Genomic DNA, 19,306 nt, shown 5'->3' on the forward strand with positions numbered 1-19,306 from the left:
CCTTCAAGCAGTGCTTTAAAGTTGCAATAAAGCTGTTTTAATAACCTCAAAATGACTGTGAAATTCAAAGTAATAACATCTTTCTGAACGCTGTCTCACACAACTGATATTGCTGCGACTGAACTGAAGTTGCCATTCATCTGTGAAAGCCTCCTATTGCTGTGTTTGCATGACCAACACGACTGCACACTGTAGCTGTTAGCTGCAGAAAGAGAAGTAGCCAGGATGTAGCATCTGCTTGTGACGTTTTTTTGACAAAATTTGGGTGTAGTCTTATTGGAGTGCAGCAACAAGCATATTTAAAGCCAGTGTGCTACTGCTGAAGTGGGTGAGAAAATCACTCATGTTAAAATGCACTTCCAAAAAACAACCTCTCAACCCTGCTAAAAGAACAAATAGACACTTGAGATCAGTGGGCCATATATTTGCAGCTCCCTTTGGGGCCCAGATGTTATGGAACATGTTGTCTCTTTGCATGCAAGGTCTGTGATATTGTACAGTATAATACGTCTTGACTTGCAGCGACTGACAGCGTTCTGGCTGATGCTCCCTTCCCATTCGAAGGAAGTCATTTTCAGTCAGAGAAACAAGCTGACTTCTCGCTTCTTCTCCAATCAACCCACTGCGCCTCTTGTAAGCCATCATTTTGGAGGCCTCCTCCTACTATCCATCCATTTCCATTTTCTGTACCTGTTTATCCCTCCACCTCCCTGTCCTCTTACCACACAGGTCTTATACAGTATATAAGCTACCAGAGGCCACTCCAGGCACCTCTCTCATGTAATAAGTTGGAGACAAGAATTTGACATGTGATATGAAATGTATGAAATGAAAAGAACAGCAGGGAAGTCAGGAATGTAGTAAATGCAGGTTGGAAGTGGCCCAAACACTACATTTTTTAAAAGAAGATCACAAACCTTAACCTCACATCTTTTATCTGGACTACTACTCAGGGTTTACACTGCGTGTGTTTATACATTCAGATATAAATGACTCCTTATAGTTGTTTTCTGTTTTTATTTGGTGTAGAATTGAACCCGGTAGTAGTTGTTTTGAACGCAGTAGGAATGAAGGAGGTGAACTTTACTCCACTGTGATTAGAAAGTATTAGATGTACACTGCATGCAGCTAAGGCTGAATATATGTGGTTTTTAAAATTATAAAAAAGAAAATGTTACTGTGAATGCATGCTCCTTGCGAGTACCATCTTGGTCATACATTTATGCTCTTTATTCCTGGATTTCCACTCCTCCACTCTGCCTTACACAACCGCTGTCTTTTATTGTCGATTACAGGGCAGCGCCACACTCTCCACACACGCTCACAGCTTCTCGATATTACTCCACAACATCCAGCATCATCCCACACAGGCTGAAACTGCCTCACCTCGGCATCCCACGCACTGCGTTCCCTCTGCAGCACAGGCCTCAGAGTGAGGCTGCTGGCTCAGACGCTCAGCGGTGTGGTGTCGCTTTCTGCTCTTCAACCAGCTCTCCTCCAGTAACAAGCGCTGTAAAAGTGTTTTAAAATAAAAACACCTGTAGTGATTGAATTGAATGATAAGGGATTTCTCTTCCTGTAAGACAAGACTGCAGAAGCTGCAGCTGCAGGTTGACAGTGAATTTCTATCAAGGTCTGGCAGGGCCGGATTAGCTTCGCTAAACATGGGTTAGCGTGTTTACCTCTTCTTTTCATTTTGTGATAGGATTATTGTAGTTTTTCTTTTTTTTTGAGTAGCACATGTTGATGAGTGATAAAATGAGAAGAGTGACTCAGCAATGTCGCTCTCCTTACTTAAACAGCAATATCTAGCTAAAGTTTGTGAACAATTAGTTAGCATTATTAATTAGACTGAGTGTATTGAAATGAACAATGATGTGATGAATTAAACTTAACGTTTTTAAGAGAAGGATTGTGTAACTTTTTTCAAATGTTAGACTCTCGCTATCAAGATGGTTGTTGATGTGATGAGTATGGCACTTTTATTTTGTCAGAAATTAACTACCTTTTCTGGCTAATGTAGAAAGAAAACTTGTTTTTGCTTGCTGACCCTGGTTTATGATCAGATGATGCTCGGTGTGGGATTCTCATCCACAATGATTTAACACCAACTATGACCCACTGGTTAACAATTGTCCATATTTGTTACATTGTTACATTTGTTATATAGTATCAAACATGACCCATGATCACTATGCACTGGTTTGAAACTCAGCTGTCAACATTAAGGATGAAGTGGGTTGACAAATTGTGTTTTTTGGTGTGCAGCTTTGAGATGTGGGAGAAAACTGAAATGCAGATGACTGAGTAAAATTCACATCTAGGAAGTTTGCTGGGTCATATTTCTAAACTAAATCTCCAGTTTATGCAACTCAATAGGTAACGCAACCATTATGTACACCTACTGCAGGCATCAAAAAGTTAATAAAATCTCACCTTGATAGTTCATGTTTGAGTGTCAAGCACAAATGTGTTATGGTGGTGGATGCCTTGGGACACCAGTGAAAAGCATGGACATAATCCAAGTAAGAATGGTAAATGCGATTTGGAAGGGAATATAAACTAGATTTTTGCTTCTCAAATTTCACTTTTCTGTCCCTCAGCTGTTTTCCAACTAATTCTTCAATGTGTTACTTGTGTGCCATGTTGAGGCTGGAGACGCAGCCACCAGTTCATGAAGCCACTAATCGTATCAATCCATTCATACTTCATGTGTATTGATTGAGCTTAAGAGCTCTTCCCCATCGCCCCCACTGAGACCACAATGAATAGGAGCTGGGTGTTATAGAAAGTACTTTATTACACAAACCAAAGCTAGTTTACAAATACAGTTTCCAGTCCTGTGCGTGTGTATAGTCGAGTATGAACAAACCCCACATTTCATATTTACAGACTTTGCATACAGCTCGGTTTTCCTGTTCCTTTGTTTACATCACTGTTTCAGCATCCAAAATTAAGATTTAAAAATACAATAAAAAGTAGAAATAAAAATGATTTGTACAGAATAAGGAGACTTACAATTGTTTTTCCTTTTGTCTTTTTTTAGCCAAGTTTGTGTTTAAAACAAACAAACAGAAAAAGAGCCAGCACGTGGTCCTTGCAATGCTTCAGACGAGCAGCCGAGAGGCCAGCCTTTCTCCTGACTGCCCAACAACAGCATGTGGCAGGGATGATTGACAGGCCTTTACAACAAACTGTAAATCATCAGAAAAGTTCAGATAAAGCACATAAGAATAATAAACTAAAGCAATGACACAAGCAGTCCCCTAGTCTTCCTCCTATTTTAAATACTGATAGACAACATATCTGACTTTTCTTTAAAGCAGGAAATAAAAGTATAAAAACAACAACACAAGACTAGGTTTCTGGAACAGGCTCCTCCCTGTAGGCCAGGAAGAAGAACAGGAGGGAACAACACTGTCAAGGGAGCCCAAAACTGATGGTAAAGGAGACCGAAGAGTCAGGGAGGGCTGGGGGCTGATAAATGCTAAAAATGAATGGCCATCTTTGCCTTTTTTTGTTTTTTGAACAGAAAGACACTGATATAAAAGCAAAATCAAACATTTCCAACAAAGATCATGTGGTTAATTCTCACTCAGCTAATTAATGATGTAGATTACCAGCATGTTTTACCTCAAGATACATCTGACTCACCAACCTGACAATTCTGGCATTTCCACGCACAGTATTGTAGATAAAAAGGTCATGTCATGAGTGCCATGTTTGTCTTTTTAACTGTTAAAGCAGATGGCAGGTACCGACAGTTAAGCGATAAAGGCAGACATGTATATGGTGGAGAACATGGTGTATCTCAGGCACATTTTTTCCCCTCTAACATGAACTGGTTCTGGTTATTTTAGATTTGACCTTTTTACATGTCTACACACACACATACGCAAAAAAAGAAAAATCATAGTTGTTCATCCCAAATATGGAGATCAGTGATGTGCATGTAAACAATACTCTCCTCTCCTTGTTCTTTGTCCTGGTCCAAAACCAGGGGAAGATGAGCACCAGCAGTCAGCTATGTGGAACAGAAAGGGATGGGAACCGAGCTCAGGCTGTATTACGTAGGGCAGGAAACTACCTTTGTCATCCAGTGGGACCACAATGCACCTGTCATTTCCACTCACTCTAAAGAACGATTTTAATGTTAAAGAACCTTCAGGTTGGAACTGATCGCCTCCTAAAGTAGACAAACCAACCCCAGTAAAGATTCACCAGCATGGGAGAAGGTTTAAATATGCAGCCCTGAGATTGAGGGCATCACAATGCTGCTGCACTGAAAGTAAACCTGACACTGCCCTCTACAACACTTCCCTAAGATACACCTCATATGTAAAGCAGCAAAAAACAGGTTGCAATGAGAGCCACTCTGAATTACAGATTGGATGATGATGTGCATTTACTTAAAAACCAGCACTGAGGGCAAATGTTCTCTCAATTCAAACTGTGCATGATCTAAAAATAAGAACGCATTCACAATTAGGTGGCTGTTACAGATCATCTCAGAAAGACTTGGGCTCAGAGTGTGTTTCACTATGAGCCTGTAAGCACAGGGTTAGACACAGTGAAGTCCTAAATGTAGCTCTACAGCTCTCTGATAATATGACACATTTGCCTGACCCCATGATACAACTTCTCCCTCAGGGCAAACTTTTTAAATGCTTAATTTCTTACAACCAAAATCTTGTGTTTTGTATTCCTAATCAATCTCAAACCTGTTTAAAGCACCACATGAATAATACAGTTTCGTGGTGATTTGTCTACTTATGGGGCTGCCCAGCTAACAACAGCATGTAACAAGTGAGCTGAATGTGCAAACCTATGAAAACGGCAAGTCTTGCTCTGGTCTGGTGTGTACATGGTCTGGTGTCTGATCATGATCACACCCACACAATGCCCTTCATTCTTCCCATCCCTTCACCTGTCCAACTCTACACCACCCTCTCCCTAATTCCAGCTGTGAACACCTGGTGGTAAATAATCCACTGGTGGTCGTTTACAGTGGTACTCCTTTACTGTGCTGTCTGTTCACTCCCATCCATCTGTCAAGCCATCCAGGCAGGAAACTAAACCTGGTGTCTGCTGTCCACACAGTCTCTGGAACATCCTGTGATTCACCAGCAAATTTAACAGTTTTACCAGTTGGTTAGATTTTCAGAAAGGACCAGGATTCCCTAAAGATCTTTATCAGTGTAAGTGGCTTGTTGAAAAGACAAAATGTACCAGCGTTTGGCTGCCGGCTGGTGTAAATTTCCCACCTCGATGGTAAACCCACAGGTGAAGAGCCAAATGGTTTACAGCGATAGTCATTTATTGTGCTCCCTCCTCCCCATCAATACATCCATCCACCCACCCGTCCCTCTTCATCAAAGGTTCCCAAATCCAAGTCCCATGGTAAGTTCAGTCCAACACACAGCCATTTTACAGCGGTAGTTGTTTACTGCACTCTTTTCTTTCCCCTCCCTCCCTCTCCCATCTAGCAACCCCTCTGTCCCTCCCAAGCCCTAGCCCCGGCTGCAGTAGCCCAGGGTGAAAACTGTCCAAATTATTCAGCCGTTTTACAGCAGTACACATTTACTGCTCTTCTTGCCGCGACGGGCCTGCAGTGCCGCCCTGGTGGCCATCTCAAACACCTCCCGCACGCCATCCTTGGTCTTAGCAGAGCATTCCATGTAACCAAATGCCGCAATCCGGCCAGCCATGTCCCGGCCCTCTTCTGACTTAACTGGCTCCTATTGGACGAAAAGAAAGCCAACAATCTGAATAAGGAACACTCAGAGTCATTTGACAGTCTTAATAAACCTGTCTTAACACAACTGGTCACAACATGTCCTTGTTCACTCATAAGCACCCCATCAGCAGAATACCCAAAGTGTCTCATTAATTAGGAAGACATGTCAATATAGTAATTTGAACCAATGAAAGGAAAAATTGTGGTACCTGCTTCATCTTAGCCAGCTCTCGGCGTGTGTGCTCATCATTGCGCAGGTCTTTCTTGTTTCCTACCAGGATGATGGGAACATTGGGACAGAAGTGTTTGACCTCCGGGGTCCACTTCTCTGGAATGTTTTCTGAGAAGGAAAAAAAATCCACAGAAGGAAGGAATGGATCAATAATCACTGACCTGAGTCAAGCTCTTCATTTTATTTTGCGTGCATGTGTATGCATGTCTGAGGTAATTTTGGTTGTCAATTTAATGCATTAGAATAAAAGTGGTAATCCTTCAATATATTTAAATAGATTGTAGATTTTTCCAGCTGTAAGATAAACTTTCTAGCAATGGGACGTAACAACAGCTGAATATAGGAAAAAGTGACAGAATTTGCTGTGTATACGGTGCTAAACCGACGAGTGTGGTAGTGAAGAGGTTTATCTTCTTGTTCCTCTTTACGTTTCAGTTGGGGGAAAAAAGGAAACGCTAATTACTGAGTGAATAATTCAACAAATCAGAGGAAATGCTGGCGCTACTCCTCTTTGCACCAGAAACTGACAAAACTGACAATGGAATCCTTGAATAAAAGCTATGTGATGGCATAGCAATTAACCTTATCTTTAAATTAGCGAGTTAGAGTTAAATCACAGGACACCAATATTATGATTTGACTAACATTTAGAAAGTAATTTAATTGAAAATATGAGTTAAGATTATTCTGCTTCTGAAGACAAGAAAAAACACAAAGATGAGCCTCCGTATCTCCACTGATCATCAAGTGTTTAAACAAAAAACTTGGTCAGCAAAAACATGCTTTAACCAGAAACATCTGAAGAGTGCTCATGCAAGACAATTCTAAATGACAAGGTTGAGTACAATACGCATTTGTTTTATTACAATTGTGACATCCTCTTAATGTTGCTGAATTTATGTCAGGCACTTTAATTATCTGCAGCTTTTATTACCTTATTTTATGAAAAGCCATTTCCATATGATCAGGGAAATACTGTTCAGGAAAAGGAAAGGGACGACTTTTTGTTATGGCTGCATAACACCAAATGAGTAGTTTCACTGTGTGTATGTGCAAATGTAAGCAGTTCCTCCACAAGTGATGTTAAAAGTCACAACAGGATGACCACAAAATTGACAGAGCCCTGAAGTAACTAAAAATAACTAAACAACAGAAAGATGTGGGGGTGCATAGGAAAGACAGCCAGGTGGTGTTTTATGTCATGGTAGAATGTGTGTAGGTGTCCGTCCATCGGTCTTGTGTATGTATGTATGTGTGTGTGTGTATGTGTTTTGTACTCACCCAAGCTGTCAGGGCTGTCTATGGAGAAGCACATGAGGATGACATCAGTGTCTGGATAGGAGAGAGGTCTCAGCCTGTCATAGTCCTCCTGACCCGCAGTGTCCCAGAGTGCCAACTCCACCTGACAGACAGGTGCATGGTGGGTAGAGTGGGCAGGAAGAGGGACAAAGGAATGTGGAGCAAAGTGGAAAGAGAAGGAGACAAGGAGGGGGGAAAAGGGGATAAAGGTTATTACATCTTGTCCATTCGAATCAACTCAAATTTTGAGTTGAAGCCAGCAAATAAACAAGAGACAAGAACTGCAGCATCCACCAGATGATTTTAACGCATCATTCAGCCGACTTTTGCCAACTCTAGGGATGGGCTTCTAAATACAGATTGTACTTGTATGTTTCATGTATGCCTGCCTCCATGGATACAGAGTGTAGAATTCGAATCGTGAGGCACAGCTCAGATCAGGCTGTCAATTTAGGCAGTGCTAATCATATAAACAAAGACTCTGTCAGCGATTGCTTATTTCTCAACTGAAACATTTTGTGCTTCTTTCTATCACACAGAGAGACAGTTTAATGAAAAGACCATCCTTCCAGGGGTGAAATGCTTCTTTAAGCCCCGACCATTACAAAATGTGACAGGGACAAACCCCTCTGAGCAAACTGCAAAGATAAACAGGGAAACCAGATCAAGATATTTAGAAAAGTGTGACACTAGCAAAAGTAGCCCAGGCCCTTTTCAGCAGCACAGGGCTAGAAATCAAACCAGCCAAAAAAGACTCAACATCCAAGGATCCCATTAACCCAAAACAAGATTGCGAGGGTTTATGACTGAGGAGTTGGGCCGGGTACTGCTGCTGTTTTCCAGAGCAGCAGTGCCACACATATAGTACATCAGAAACCTGGATGTTGGAGGAGTAAAATTGCTTAAGAGAATATAATTGCCTAAATTCCTGAGTTACAGTGGATGTTTACATTTGAATTAGACGTGAAGAGTATTGTCAGGGTGTCTGTATACACATAAGATGTGTATGCACCGCTAACGGTGATAAGAGAAATAACTAGACCACGGGTTAGAGAGAGCGTAGCAACAGATTGTATTTAGTTAAAACAGATTCACACACAAAACAACTAAAACTAGAAACACTATTATTTTGACTACTATGACTAAGCTCAAAAAACAATCTGTAGAATAAGACCAGACTTGTGACAATGTGAGGGCAGATGTGAAAATGGAACAGCAGAATTTTATCAACACTTGCTCACTTGGCCTTGTAGGTAGAATTAAAATGTTGAGCATGATTACGTACCCAGGGAACAAAATTATCTCTGATAGCAGCACAAGACTACTGCTGAGACTAAAAGAGGCAGAGAAGTGTTGTGACTGTTAGGAAACCTAGGTACAATGCTCTTCAGTGTCATAAAATGTGGAAATTCTCTGTGGAATTTTGTTTATTCATTTTAACTATTTAGTGTAAGGTGATAGGAAAGATCTGAACGTGACTCAGGTTTGAATCAATCCATATACCCAGAGGGACGGCTCAGGCAAGAAAAGGGAAAGACCGATAATGGTGACCCGGTAACACTGCTTACCTGTTTGCCATCCACCTCTATGTCAGCAACGTAGTTCTCAAACACGGTGGGGACGTAGACCTCAGGGAATTGATCCTTGCTGAAGACAATCAGAAGGCAGGTCTTTCCACAAGCTCCATCCCCTACTATAACCAGCTTCTTACGGATGGCTGCCATCCCTGCAGGAACAAACAGAGGAGGAGGTAGAGCTTATGGTCAAGGAGCCACAGGAAAAGCACGAGAAAGTTGAGCAAAATGTGCAGCTATTACAGCAAAGAATTTGCCCATCCAAAGACACCCATATTTGTGATTATTATGCACTACAATCTATGGGTACAAATACATTTTGTCTGTTCGCATTAAGACAAATCATAAAAATAATGTGCAACATTTCTTGCATGAAAGCAAGAGTATGCGTTGGGTAGTGCTGCATGGTGCACTTGCACCATGCAACACTACGCCTGACACATTTAACCACATGGCTAGAAAAAAAAGGCAGTTCTTAAGTCGAGGTTAAGTGCCTCTCAGAGAGAGGCCTGTGAGATGATTAATGGAATGGAAAAATAATTCTCCATGACATTTAATGGTTTTCATATTTGTGTTTCATGTCTTTCTTGAAATAAGGAAGTTTGAAAACTTCTTGATATAAGTGCAAGTGGCCCAATAAAAGCAAGTATCGTGTATTGCTTTTTAGCGAAAAGGTTGATATGTGTAAATGGAAACAATGATAATCACACAAACATCCTGCAGGTTAGCTGAAACAAAATAGTAAACCCAACTGTACGTGAAATTTGTCACACTACTACCGAAACAAAACAACAAATAACATACAAAAGTATATAACAGTCTATAAACGTCTGTGAGGCAGAAAGGATACTCCTATGACATTACTGTAAAAATGACAGTTTACTTATGATTTGTGATAAGTATGCCAACATCAGAATAATACATGGGTATAGTACTATGAGAAGAGGGTAGGTGTCAAGATTGCACAGTAGCCCCTAAACTTCTGTGAACATCCCTGCACTGAAGATACCTGCCCCGATCTTGCCCAACAACACACAGGTGTCAACATAAAGATGTCATTACGGCACAACGCAACAAGATGCGAGCTACCAGGAAGTAAAATTTACCAAAGGTTCCAGTAACTCATGACCATAAAGACCCAACAGACATGTTGTGTGGGTGTGAACTTGCCCAACTGAGTTTGGGGAAGTTAAAGCAATTCAGTGTCATGTAGTCTTGCGTCACTGGCTGATCAGCAGCATGGATCACTGCACTGTGGGAAATGACATTGTACAACAAGCGACACACATAGGAAGTAGGTTTATCGTCATGTTGTGGATTTTCTACTGAAATGAGCCCACAAGCTTTGGAGTTATTCAATTCTCACCAATGTATAAACTATTGAAAATGGCCAGAATTTGGCCAATTTTACCAACAGAGTATGATCCAAAATAAACCAGGATTTCCCTTCATACATTAACAGGAACAATTTCCAAACTGCTCTAGTTGTCGGCTGTCCAACCAAAAGCACAATTACTTTATTCACCAAGTACACATCAAACGCACCGCATTTGTCATGGTGGAATTGCCGCAGAGACACGACTTTCACACCAACACAGTACATGTACTGTGTACTTACTAACTGCACAAGGACAGCAGGACCTCACAGAGAGAAGGGAATAAATCATACCTCTGACGGGTTATTTCCTCCTTGATCCAAGAAAGTGCAGCACTATGCAGTGTCAATCACATTCGCTACCCTGTTATCTCCATCACAGTAAGCGAGCTGGAGGCGTGGTGCAGAGCAAACTCCCTGACACCTCTCTTGCGCTTTCCGAATCCATCAGCTGAATTACGACTTTGATCTGCAGCATTCCTGGATATAATATGCCTGGTTTGAAGTTCAATTCCCTATGTTTTGCCAGATATCTGTGGTATTTGTGTTATTGAGGGGCCCTGTTTCACTGAGCTATGAAATAATTTGACTGACTTTCAGTATATTTCTCTGAAGAATTGGCTAAAATGTGTTTGTTTTTTGTAGGCCTTGCCTTGTCACCTAAGAAGATTGTCCTTGGAATTAGACAGTCCATCTTGCATCTACTTGTTTTTTTTTGTTTTGTTTGTTTTTTCAATAGGGTAGCTGGTATGCAACTGGCATTTCCAACTACTGTAAAATGTGTGTTGCCTACATTTTCTTCAGCATCTGGCTGGCATATCCAGTCCTTTTCTGATGACCTCTTTCTTAACCACACCGCATTTGGACAAATTTCTCTGCCACCATGTCCCCACACAAAACACTTCTTGTTGGCCACTGGGCTGGTATATATTTTTCTGACACTTCACTGGGGTATATGGTATGATAGTAATTGATTACAAAAAAACGTAACTGAACTGCTGGTGTAGCATGTATGACATTCTTTAGTCGTCAATGCAATTAGCCCACATTAAGTTAGGAAGGAAGGATAGGAAGATAAACAGATAGGAAAACAAGTACCCTTCTTCAACAGATTCTTGCTCAAGAGCCCAAAGACACTTGGCATATTGAGGATTTTGTTATAAAGCAATCATGTAGTCTTAACATCATTTTGATTATTTTTACTTACACTTGATAATACATTTCATATGAAATTAAACAATTTCAATATCACCTCATCACTGTCACCTGCTAGAACCATTTGATGCAGGGGAGTTTGTTAACATTTAAGTATCATTAAAAGCATTGGGATGCTACTGAAATGAACACTGTCTTCTTGATGGACAAAGCCATGAGTGATAATGAATACAAGATGTTATTCACATTATTAAATGAAGAGGGAGATCACTCACATGCTGCTTCATTGCTGTGGGAAATCTTTTGAGTTTTTCTACTAAGCCCAAAACTACCCATTAGGCATACTATCTATCAATATATATATTTAGATGTTTTTAAGTGTGACAACTTTCATTGAAATGCAGACAAAAGTACTTTAATGGTTCCCGTACGTTACTGTTCCACAATAAAATAGACTTTCAAATCACAGACATTTTTTGCCCCAAGTCTCATTACTTTCGGTCCCTGAAATGCACCCAAGCACTGTGAGGTGCTGCAAGCATCCTATAAATGGTAGATAAGTACTCTAAGTAGGACAGCCATGTCAAAAAAGATTAGACCATTCTTGAGGAATGACGACTTGAGGAAAACGGAAACGACAAAAATGGGGGTAGTTGTAGCCTCGAGGTGCACGTAGGGTCAATGCCTGAAATGGCTGGCCGCCAGCAGAAGAAATGGGTAAACAATAATTTACCCTCTTTTCAACAAATGATGTCTAGGTGTCCATTAGAAAGTCGTTACAGGCACCAATTGTTCTTTTTTGAGGTGTTTAACAGCAAACAGAAGTGTCAAGGCAGATAATACAATGTTTAATATCAGTGTCAGCATTAAAAAAAAAAAGTTGGTATGTTTTGCACCAAAAAGTGCATGAAAACACTTAACAGGGCAATAACACAAAACACAGGAGGCACAATTAACAAAAAAAGGATAACACAACAGGAAAATCTCCATTAGCAGTGGAGACTGTTGTGACTGAACTGACTGACTGACTGAACTCATTTCAAAAGAACATGTGTCACACAACAGTGGAAACACAGCACACACTGATGCAAATGCTGTGGTAGCAGAATATTGACCAGCAAAGTGCCCAACAGGCAGTAGGTCCATAATTTTGGACTGAGCAACCTGAGTCAGGATAAACACTTGCTGATTCATTACTTGTGCGTAGCAAGCAGACTACAACCACTTGAATCCAGTGTCCAAAAAACACGTAGTAACGCTTGAAGAAAGAAAAATCGCCGACACCATTCCACACAACATAGGCAATACAACAAAACTACATCATAGTGTCTACAAGTAACTTCTTTAACATGATCAGCAGTACTAGAGGCTGTGTTCATTTCTTTTAAGTGGGGGCAGCGATAATCAGGAGCAATCAACATTTTATGAATGTCTGTAGTAGTAGAACCTCACAGGTTTCTTGAAGTAAGTATGTCTCACGTTTTAGATTTTCTGCATTGTAAACAAGACATACTTTTGCTTTCATGCCTTGTTTTCTTTTGTCTTATTGCAACAAACGGGCTTTCACATTGCCATTTTTACACAATGCATGAACAGTTGGTCTGTGATCAGCTCAATAAAACCACAGGCTTTGACTACATGTCATCAACAAGCCGAATGCGAAATGACCAAAAACATCATCGGAAGATGCTGCTAACATATTAGTCATATCTGCCAGGCACCAGAGACTTGTCAAGCATAGGTGGAAATAATGTTATAACCAGTGGATAACTGCATTACGGCTAATGTTCAAACGTCAACTTTTGGTGCATGGATTTAAAACGCATTTCGCCAAGTAAAGAAAGGGTTGGCTATGCAAACTATGTTTATGGCCCCAGTCACAACAAACTGAGTCCACACCAGGCGTGCTTCACTGATCAGTTATAATCCTGGTATGCAACAGCCCACCATGCTGCGTGTGAAAATCTCCACACCACCTGCGTGTTCGCCAAGAGACCGAGACATGAAATTAAGTGACAGACAAAACAGGATAAGGAGCAGGGTGGGATAGCCCTAACATTATCAAATTAACAGAGATGGATAAACGCAGCAAGAGCAACAGGGAAAACTTGTGTGATAAACTCTGTCAACCTAAACAGAAGGATGACAGCTGTCAGCATGGGTAAGTCCTACTGTCATATTTTGTGATTCACATCAACAACTGATTTTCCTCAACAGAAGTAATTAATCAATTCTTGACCTGCACACATGCAAACAGACATACATGCATGCACGCGTGCACGCACACACACATTGAAAAGAAATCTGGATGCTTTTAAATTGACAAATCAGGTCCTCCAATTCTCCTGTGCTACCTAAATGAATAAACCAATAAACAACACATTCTTTTCAACAAAGACAACGTTGGATCTAGGCTGCGTCTTTCAATCCAGTCCCCAGTTTTGAAGTTTATGTATGATGTAAAATGCCATCCCATTAACCTCAAAAAGCATATACTTTTGACAGCAGGCCTGCCAGTCAAACCCACCCATGTGTCCACACAAAATTTCTGCGAGTCAATAAAGAGTGGGGTAAAACAATTTGTTCTGCATTGTTTCCTTGTATGACACAGCTTTAAATGTGTTATCAAAATGGTTACTGTGTGCTGGTGATTCATGAGCCTGTCCTTCAGAAAACCCCCCACACACAACAGTTGCACCTAAAAGCCTGTGTGTGTGTGTGTTTATGTCAGGAAACACACCATGCAGTCTTCAGCATTAACCCCAGCTTAATGATGGTGGACTGATGAATATTTCAGATTCTGACAGAAACATGGCAGGTGTTTTTCTTCTGACACCTGACATGCATTTCTGGGGGCAGTGAAATTTTGAATTAATGCACTATTGCAAACAGAACAGAAAATAATTATCTTTACCACCGTGTACAGCCCACAGATGGAAAATACACTCTTCGTTGTGGAGACTGGTTGGTGATCCATGCCCACTATCAGGGCTGTTGGCTTAATGCAATAATATGTCTAACCAACCTACTGCTGCACAGGAAACCACCGCTAGCACAATTTGCTGATAAAAATTGAAGAAGATAAAAGTACTGACTGATGCTGAGGTTACTGGATAATTACCACCAGCTACACAAATTCTAGTCCACCTTAAGCTCATCTTGTCACCAAAGTGATTGGCATAAACACGTATTGGGAAGAAGTATATAGCCATTAGGAAGCTTCTGGTCAAATAAATCAACTGCTCATTTAACGAAACTGGGCGTCAGTCAGTCACCACAGCTTCAAGGGTAACAGTGTGCAAAACACGCAATAAAACCTGCCTCGCCCCCTCCCTCCTGCCGCAAGAGCTGCAAAAAGAGCTATGGTATCTTCTGATGAATTGCTAGTACAGGCTTTTCTCTGTTAGAACAAAAAATGATGATACTAATAATAATAAAAAAGATTTAACTGAGGCCCAATCCACAAATATTAAATTTGAAATATATGAATCAATTTGCACAAGTCTGCCAGCAAAAGGTAATTCGTATAGCATGATTTCATCTCTTGACCTTGTGTTTTGGGTTAGGGTTAGGATTTTACTTAATGCTGTACATCTTATAAAGGTGCCTTCACTATACAACAAACCATTAACAATTATGTTCTTTCAGCTTGACTTCCAAGCTGGCAGACCCAGATCACATCAAATGTTTTTAATTTATTATTATAAGAAAAACTCGCATAGAGAACAGTGTCACACCATCAATAACTGTTATTAAGAAAAACAAGGTGATAGACCATTCTGACCGTATGATCCGGCTCTATGTAGTCAAATATTTTACACTGATATGGTTGTTGTATGGCTTATGCTTTGTGTCGTCTAAAACTATCATAGCCAGTACATAGAAAAAAAGTTGTGTGTCTTGCTTGTGAGAGCTCCCACTGTTTAGTAAAACATTGTTTTTAAACCAGCTAGCCACTGGGTGGGTCACCAGAAAGATGGCGTCATCACAGAGGCAACAGATGGCTAGTGTGTCCGCAGTGGAAGAATGGGTGGGTGGCCCAGATCCAAACTAAACACCAAGCGAGACCCACACTTATGTACATGACTTCTCATAAGCGAAGATTTTACATCACAAAACGCCGCATTGGAAAAGCGTTAAAACTTGAAATCCTGTACAGGTGGAGGCAGTGTGCTCTATTGTAATTGACATATAATAAAAGCTTCAAAACGAAAATACTGGATTGGTATTGAAACAGAGGACACTTGTGTATTTTTTTCGTTTGCATGTTATAAAAATGTTGCCGGAAAATTAACATTTAGCTTATATTTAACTACCACTAACAGCCATTCAAGAAGTGACGCTGAGCCGTCGGGAAGCCGCCTGGTCAGCCAAGGCAAGTCAGGAAAAAAGCCTCATTGTTTGACTACGGCGAGATCGCCAATCTAGGCCAGTCTTAACCATTCCGTTTGTAAGCATCACTTAAGTTTTCGCAGTTTATCAATAGTCATTGGTAGAGTCTGCCCAATGTGTTTCGGTCACCGGAGTTATATTAGAAATACAACAGTTTTCTCGTCAGCACAACTGTGTGGCAACTGAGGAAGCGGCGTTGAAATTGCGGTCGGTTAGGGGAAAAGCTAAGTTAGCTACCGTTAGCTACCGTTAGCTAGCTTTTAGATTTGATACCACGGCCTCTCAACCCCCCGGACAACTTTTAAAATAACCCTATCCGCTTTTAAACATAACGGTGCAAACGAAATAACACTTCACAATGATCTGGTATTCCAGAAAGAAGTTTACCTGCAGTTTATACGGCTAGCAGTCGGGTTTTTCAGTGTTCCCAGGAGCGAAGTTTCCTTGCCGACCAGTCGAGCCCCTCGCTGCTTCCTCCAGCCTCAATCTGATACAATGAATTACTTCACGGGAGCGCGCCGCCAGGGTTTGTAGTTTGTAGCTGGGGGAGGGGTGACGGGCACGAGACAGAGAGCCACACCTGCGCGGGCACGAGGTATAGGACCATTGGAAGTTGCAGGCTCGTCAACCGTATGGAAATCTGTACCGTTAGTGCATTTACGTAGACCTATAAACACTGTCTGTTTTCAGGCATGACATCCTCATAACAGATGCCTGACGTATATTTAAATGTAATGGAAAGATGATTCCATTTTTAATCTACCAAAATGGAGCTATGCAGTGTTGCGGTTACTACACGCAACCCGAAGCTACTGACTGGATCAAAATCAGTCACTGTAGAATATTATCAGACTTCATACTAAAGTGGCGCTTTTTGTTTTGTTTTTTTTTTAAGAAAATGCTAATTTAAGCTTCTGGTTAAACGAACGATAGCTTACATTTGATGGTCGATACTGGTCCATCATAAAATAGATTGTGGGGTTATGCCCAACTGTAATTTTGACAGCTTTGAACCAATTGTATTATTCCCCTAATCACAGTTAATTGATTCCATCACAGCTTTGGCAGCCCTGAAGCTCTAACTTTGTTTCATTGTCACTGCCTGTGAGCCAGCAGTTAGCTGTCCGGGGACAAGTCTGAACTTACTGCCCCACCTGGCGGTCACTTTAGGTAACTAAACAAAATTCAGGGATCTGTGGGACAAAGCATGACAACTATTAACAAGGGGAAGAAAAAGAATGGAAACATATAACCCAGCTGAAGTTACTAAGGACCTTTATCCACCCAGCTGTTACTTTATTTGAGTAGTGGAGATAGACCTGGAACAGCTGACAAGCTGATGAGAAGCTTTCAATCTTGTCGCGTGATTATCATCAGATGATGGAGTTTGTTGAATTGTTATGGAACTGTAGGTGTTCACATTTTCAGTTTTAAGAATACTTTAAAGGACTTCAAAATTAATGTATGTATATATAGTGTTGTACTGAATTACTAATACTTAATAGTAATTACTGATAATTAGAACAACTAACAATTATGCTTTTATAGTCCAATCAGTATTATATTTAATTTTGGTATATTAAAGGTCATTTAGCTTTTTTTTTTTTTTTTTTTTAAATCATTGTTTATAATTTTTCTTAACATTAAAATCAACTTTGACTTTGATGTAGGATATTCCAGTATCTGCCTCTTAATTGTTCCGTGTCGAATCATAACAGTCTCTTGCACAACATTTTGTATGTCAGAATGTGTAACAGCTCATGGTTAAAAGGAGACTTGGACTTACAGTAAAATCACATGAAAATCAGCAGCACAGCAGCAAATATCACAACAGCAATGCAAGAAAGACTCATACACTCCTCTTAATTTCATACAATCGTCTTTTATTTCATTTAGAGATAAAGAAATATATCTGAAAACTAAAAAAGAAAAGTCTGTGCAACAGCCATAGTAAAGAGAGGGAAACAGAGTGTATCAGCTCTAGTATCAACAAGACTTGTTGGTGCAAAAGTAGGGACAGACAAGGAAAATTAAAGTAGTGATAACAATTAAAAACACACACACACACACATTACTGTGAATAAATCGTAATTAATCTGTCATTCATTTCAGGTAAAGAAAACAGCTTTCATCCACAATTTATGGAGACTGGTGTCACTACTTTACCAAACAATTAAGATTTTTAGGTCATCTGCTGCCTGCCAAAGTGGCAAAAGGATACGTCAACATACCAGAATACGTGATTATACCTCATACAACTCGTAATCCAAGACGCACTGGTTCTGAAAACCAGTACGCTGTTTCTCAAATTGAAGTACGGAGGCACTATTCACTGTAGCAACATGTGAAGTACTCCAGTAACTGTTGGAGAAGCCTAACCCAGCTGACAGACAATCACACACACACTCACACTGTAGAGTGGCCAACTAACCTATTGCACATGTTTTCAGGACTGTGGGAGGAAGCCAGAGTACCTAGAGAAAACCCACACAGACTGCACAGTAGGGCCCAGACTGGGACTCAAACCTGGAACCCTGTTGCTGTGAGATGACAGCACTAACCACTACATCACTGTGCTGTCTGTTAGTGGCAAATGAACAACCTTTTTCATTTCCTCATTACATCAGAAGCCCACCAACCCCAAAAACCCCATAAAACAAAGAAACTGGGCATTCAAGCACGACATGATCACAAGCTAGATGCAGATAAATTATTGATAGGTTTTTGGTCATCTCTGTCGACCTTAGACAGGAAGCCAATGAGGGAAAATCGGTTTGGGTAAGAAAGCACCTGCCTGTGGTGTGTCTTTAACGACAAGATACTGGTATATAGGAACCGAATATGTAGCCACAATGATAGCATTTTAGCACTTGTTAATTGCCTAAATGGTTTGGGCACTAACAAACAAAATGAACAGTACTAACATCATTCATTATTGTCACCTGTGGATTTGCTATTTTGTCAACACCAACTGCAATCCGGCTTTATTCATACAGACAGTATGTGACTGCATCCTTTTTTCTCTGTGAGAATGTTTACAGCTGAAAGAATTAGGAATACAAGAAAAAAAAAAAGAAAAAACACAAGAATGGAAAGCAGATGTTTGACTGAAAGATGGACTGGACAGGCTCAATCTGAAACATCAGACTGCCAACTACATCTCTTTTCTCTTTTTCACAAATCTCATTACACAGCCTCACCAGGGTACATAACTTCACAGCTATCTTCAGGCATCCATGTAAGAGAATGTGTTTTGCTGCACTGCTCGTTATTATTGTGTGACGCAAGCTGACTTGTTTAGCCAGCAGCTAAGATAAAACATGTCATCCTATTTCCAGAGTAACTTGGAAGAAAAATGGTATGAGAGTGACACTGTAAAAGTGTGTTTGTGCTGTTATTGTCTATAATTATGGTATGTACAGGGTTATTCTGACACTTTTCCTCCGTTAGTTTGAGATTTCAGATGTTTGACTGCAGGTGAACCTTCTCCACTCTGGATTTGTCTCAACTCCTCTAAAAGACATGGTCTTACATTCCCATGT

The 19,306-nt window shown here is 40.5% G+C and overlaps 1 protein-coding gene across 1 annotated transcript; it reads right to left on the reverse strand.

Moving 5' to 3' along the window:
• Nucleotides 1-2,780: 2,780 nt before the first annotated feature.
• Nucleotides 2,781-16,308, reverse strand: rhoab (ras homolog gene family, member Ab). The gene is made up of 5 exons (XM_046396630.1): nucleotides 16,152-16,308; nucleotides 8,837-8,994; nucleotides 7,251-7,371; nucleotides 5,947-6,077; nucleotides 2,781-5,738 (listed from the first exon to the last, which is right to left on the reverse strand). Exons 2-5 carry the CDS (start codon nucleotides 8,990-8,992, stop codon nucleotides 5,565-5,567), a joined length of 582 nt encoding a protein of 193 aa, XP_046252586.1. The 5' UTR covers nucleotides 8,993-8,994; nucleotides 16,152-16,308; the 3' UTR covers nucleotides 2,781-5,564.
• Nucleotides 16,309-19,306: the final 2,998 nt, after the last annotated feature.

This window comes from Scatophagus argus, chromosome 8, assembly GCF_020382885.2.
Source record: "Scatophagus argus isolate fScaArg1 chromosome 8, fScaArg1.pri, whole genome shotgun sequence".
NCBI classification, from domain to species: Eukaryota; Metazoa; Chordata; class Actinopteri; family Scatophagidae; genus Scatophagus; species Scatophagus argus.

What these genes read in the sequence shown, in the direction of transcription:
- rhoab (XM_046396630.1), bottom strand. Translation starts at nt 8,992, where the DNA reads ATGGCAGCCATCCGTAAGAAGCTGGTTATAGTAGGGGATGGAGCTTGT. An exon ending in AGACAGCCCTGACAGCTTGG is followed by an intron (nt 6,078 to 7,250) that starts GTGAGTACAAAA and finishes TTTCCTTCTCAG; the next exon opens with AAAACATTCCAGAGAAGTGG. An exon ending in AGCTGGCTAAGATGAAGCAG is followed by an intron (nt 5,739 to 5,946) that starts GTACCACAATTT and finishes TTCGTCCAATAG; the next exon opens with GAGCCAGTTAAGTCAGAAGA.